At 50.4% G+C, this 4,522-nt stretch overlaps 2 protein-coding genes across 2 annotated transcripts; both read right to left on the reverse strand.

Annotated features, from left to right (window-relative positions):
* Window positions 1-903, reverse strand: LOC148566656 (uncharacterized). Its single transcript, XM_088484364.1, has 2 exons — window positions 799-903; window positions 1-606 (listed from the first exon to the last, which is right to left on the reverse strand). Exons 1-2 carry the CDS (start codon window positions 901-903, stop codon window positions 1-3), a joined length of 711 nt encoding a protein of 236 aa, XP_088340490.1.
* Window positions 904-2,385: 1,482 nt separating this feature from the next.
* Window positions 2,386-4,054, reverse strand: LOC148566657 (uncharacterized). The gene is made up of 3 exons (XM_088484365.1): window positions 3,878-4,054; window positions 3,578-3,796; window positions 2,386-3,339 (listed from the first exon to the last, which is right to left on the reverse strand). Exons 1-3 carry the CDS (start codon window positions 4,052-4,054, stop codon window positions 2,386-2,388), a joined length of 1,350 nt encoding a protein of 449 aa, XP_088340491.1.
* Window positions 4,055-4,522: the final 468 nt, after the last annotated feature.

Here is a 4,522-nt window from a genome sequence, read left to right on the forward strand (position 1 = left end):
TCAAGTTCCGAATGGCCGATCCGCCGTTATGATGTTGAGCTGGTATGGGGCGGCTTTGTGATACTCTGAATGCTTTTGGCATTTGTCGTAGTTTTTTACTGTCTGTATGGAGTCTTTAAGGATTGTGGGCCAGAAGTATCCGGCTCGGATGATCTTCTGAGCCAGTGTCTTGCCTCCGATGTGATGGCCGCAGCAGCCTTCGTGAACTTTGCGGAGTATGTACTCCGTGTCCCCGGGCTTGATGCATTTGAGCAGGGGTTGCAAAATTCCTCGTTTGTATAGTTGTCCTATTACGACAGTGTAATTTGCGGCTTCCCTTTTTATTCGATTTGCTTCTTTAGTGTCCTCGGGTAGAATTCCATCAAGGAGGTATTGTAGGATAGGGAAGGTCCATGATTCCTGGTTGGAAACTGGTAGGATGGTGTCGGCCAACACTGATACAGACGGCGTCCTGACGACTTCCTGAATTAGCGACCGGTTACCTTGTCCTGGCTTCGTGCTGGCCAGTTTCGAGAGGAGGTCTGCCCTGGCATTTCGTTCCCTGGGGACGTGCTGTATGGTCACACGGTCGAATTCTTCATTTAGCTTGTTTACTTTGGTGAGGTACTGTTGGAGTACGGGGTCTCGTGTTTAGTAGTCTTCGTTAACTTGGGAGCTGACTACCTGTGAGTCACTGCATACTTCCAGGATTTTTGCCCCGACCTCTCTGGCTAGGGTTAGGCCGGCTAATAGAGCCTCGTATTCTGCTTGGTTGTTTGAGACCGGAAACTCGTACCGAATGAATTATTCGATTATGACCCTATTTTGGCTTTCAAGTATCACTCCGGCTCCTCCGGAGGTGGTGTTGGATGAGCCGTCTACGTGTAGCTTCCAAGTTTCGAGGGTGGGGTTTTCCAGTGTCATCTCGGCGATAAAATCTGCCAGGGCTTGCGCTTTGATCGCATTATGGGGTTCGAATTTTATTTCGAACTGGGATAGTTCGATGGACCATGCAAGCATCCTCCCCGCTAGGTCGGGTTTTTGTAGGACTTATGTGACCGCTTGGTCGGTACGAGCCGTAATGGGGTGGGCCTGGAAATATTGTCGGAGACGCCGGGAGGCCGTGAGGAGTGTGAAGGCGAGTTTTTCAAGGTGTGAATAGCGCGTTTCGTGTCTCGTAAGACTTTGCTTATGAAGAAGATGGGTTGTTGGGCTTTATTCTCGTCTTATCGGATAAGGGCTGCTGCTAGTGCTTCTTCCGTTATGGAGAGATATAGGTAAAGGGTTTCTCCTGTTTGGGGTTTGGCGAGAACCGGGGGTTCCGCTAGGACTTTCTTGAAATGTTGGAATGCCTCTTCGCATTTTGCTTCCCAGTTGAAGGGGGTTTCTTTCTTCATCAGTTTGAAGAAAGGGATCGCCTTCTACGCTGATTGCCCCAGAAAACGGGATAGCACGGTAAGTCGACCGGTAAGCTTCTGGATGTCTTTGAGATTTTTTGGGCTTGCCATTTCGAGGATGGCTCTGCATTTCTTGGGGTTCGCTTCTACCCCACGTTGCGTGATCATGAAATCGAGGAACTTTCCTGCTTCCATCCCGAAGGTGCATTTTGTCGGGTTGAGGCGCATTTGGTGTCTTCTTAGGGTGCTCATTATAAGTTCAAGGTCGCTGATGAGTTGCTCGCCGAATTCGGTCTTGGCGAGCATGTCATCTATGTAGACTTCCAACTTGGTCCCTGAAAGGTTTTGAAAAATCTTGTTGACAAGCCTTTGGTAGGTAGCTCCAGCGTTTTTTAGGCCGAAGGGCATGACTGTGTACCAGTATGTGCCGTCGGGAGTAATGAAGGCCGTCTTCTCTTCGTCGGGTCGGTGCATGGGTATCTGGTTGTATCCGGAATACGCGTCCATGAAACTGAGGTACTGGTGGCCGGATGCGGCGTCTACCAGCCCGTCAATGTTCGGTAGGGGGAAGGCGTCTTTTGGATAGGCTTTATTCAAGTCCGTGTAGTCGACGCATATCCGCCACTTTCCATTAGCCTTTTTGACTAGCACAACGTTAGCCAGCCAGGTTGTGTAGGGCAGTTCCCTAATAAATCCCGCTTCGAGGAGGGCTTTAACCTGTTTTCTGACTTCGGCTGCTCAGTCGGGAGACATTTTTCGTCTCCTCTGTGCCACGGATTTAGCCTTGGGGTCCACGGCTAGTTGGTGAGACATTAGATCGGGGTCTATTCCTGACATATCGGCAGGTGTGAATGCAAACAAGTCTCTGCTTTGTCTTAGAAGGCGTGAGAGGTCCTCTTTAAGGTCGTCTGGGAGGTTCTTGTTGATGAAAGTATATTCTTCTTTGGTTTGCCCTATTTACAATTTATCCATGTCCCCTTTCTGGTTCCGGCCTAGGTTGACCGTCTTGTCAGGCGTCCAGGTCGGCTAAGAATATGCCGGCCGCGTTGCGAGATTTCTTTCGCAGGGCTAAGCTGGTGTTGTCGCATTCTACTGCGATCTCCCGGTCTCTGTGAATGGTTCCGATGGAGCCATCATCTGCTGTGAACTTCATGAGAAGGTATTTGGTGAAGATGACGGCGGAGAGGTCGTTAATTGTTTTTCTTCTGAGGATGACGTTGTAGGCGGTGGAGTCTTTTAGTACCACGAACTCAGATAGGATTGTCTTCCTTTGGTTTTCCGTTCCTATTGTGAGGGGAAGGACGATGGAACTGTCTGGTTTGAGGAAGTTGTCTCCAAGTCCGGTGACTCCGTTGCGGTGTGTCTGTAGATTGTCGTTGCGGAGTCCGAGTTTGTCGAAGGCTTCTCTGAAGAGGATGTTAGAGTCTGCTCCTGTATCCACCAATATTCTTCTGACTAGCCCGGTTCTGATCTTTGCTGAGATGACAAAAGGGGCGTCTTCTGCCGAGGTGTCGTGTTGGCAGTCTTCGGGGGAGAATGTTACTGCTCTACCGGCGGTGGTGGTCGGTGTTTGGTCTTTGACTGCCAGGATTCTGAGATCTTTCTTGAGTGCCGATTTCGATTTATCCGGGTTGTCCCTGCCTGTGATGACATTTACAATAATGGTCGGGTCTGTCTCTGGGCTTTCCCTGGGGTGTTGTCTCTGTGTCCTCGGGTTGCGTCCTTCTCTTTCAGGTGATCTATCTCTTTCCACAAGCTTTGGTTCCCTGATAATTTTGGCGAACTCGGGGAGTTTCCCGTCTCTTATTGCTTGCTCGAGGGCATCTTTTAAGTCGAAACATTCTTGTGTTCTATGTCCATAACCTCGGTGGCAATCGCAGTATAGAGTTTTGTTGCCGCCGGTTCTTTCCTTGAGTTGTCGGGCTCTTGGGAGGATTCCTCGATCTGCTATTTGGTGGTATATCTCGGTGATCGGGGCCGTTAGGGGGTGTAGTTAGAGAGCTTTCCGACTCTGGGAGGTCAGTTTATGTTTGCTGGTTTGGAGTGTTCCTTCTGGTTATCTCTTGGTGGGTTTGTCGAGGTGCTGCGTTGCCATAATGTGAGTTGCCGTGTTGCCGTTTATTGGCGGCTACGACTTGGCTCACCTCTTCGTTGTTTATGTATTCTTTGGCGACGCCCTAGATCTTGTGCATGGTTCATACCAGTTTAGTAGTGAGGTGCTTCCGGAAGTCTTCATTCATGAGTCTATTGGTTAGGCAGAGGCTTGCGACTGAGTCCGTGAGTCCGTCGACCGTCAAGCATTCGTCGTTGAATCGGTCGAGGTATTTTCTCGTGGACTCGTCTTGTCTCTGGGTGACTCCCAATAGACTGATGGGGTGTTTGGCTTTGGTGATTCTAGTAGTGAACTGTGCCATGAATCTCTGCAAAATATCGTGGAAGCTGGCTATGGATCCGTTGGGAAGGGCGTTGAACTATTTGATCGCGGGTCCAGCCAGGGTTACCGGGAAGGCTCTGCATCGAACCGCGTCGGGGGCCCCTTCCAGGTTCATCCTGGCCTCGAAGGCCGTTAGTTGTTCCTGGGGGTCTTTGGTTCCGTCATACTTCATGTCTGTAGGCTTGTCGAAACCTTTGGGGAGTTTTGCTTTTAGGATTCTCTCAGTGAAGGGGGTAGTTCCCATGATCACGTGGTCGTTTCTTGTGCGTTTGGCTTCTCGATTTTGTCGGTCGTCGTCGGCGTCATGTCGAGGGCTCGGGTCGCGAGATACACTCCGGTTGTGCCTCTTGCCGTGTCGTCGTTTGGGCGACCTGGCGTGTTTTCTGCCATTTGCACCGTGCTGATGTCCTTGGTCGCGAGAGGTGTTGTGATCGTGTCTTTTGTCGTGCCGCCATTCCAACGATCTACTGTGCCTAGCTTCATGGTGGGATCTTGATTAGGACGTCGCGTGGATGCCGTCCTCGATGTGGTGCTTTTCCTTAGTTGGGACTCGTCCCTCGAGTTCTTGTACTCGGAGACAAATGTCTTGGATTAGCTGAGCTGCTTTTTCTCCCAGGTTTTTGGCGATCAGTATTTCGGGATCGTTCTCCTTGTTTTTTGCTATCCTCCCATGGGTAGTAGTCTCTTGGTGTTCGGGGGTTGGGTTCCTCGT

Source organism: Arachis ipaensis, chromosome B4, assembly GCF_059453495.1.
Source record: "Arachis ipaensis isolate K30076 ecotype BB chromosome B4, ASM5945349v1, whole genome shotgun sequence".
Lineage (NCBI taxonomy): Eukaryota > Viridiplantae > Streptophyta > Magnoliopsida > Fabales > Fabaceae > Arachis > Arachis ipaensis.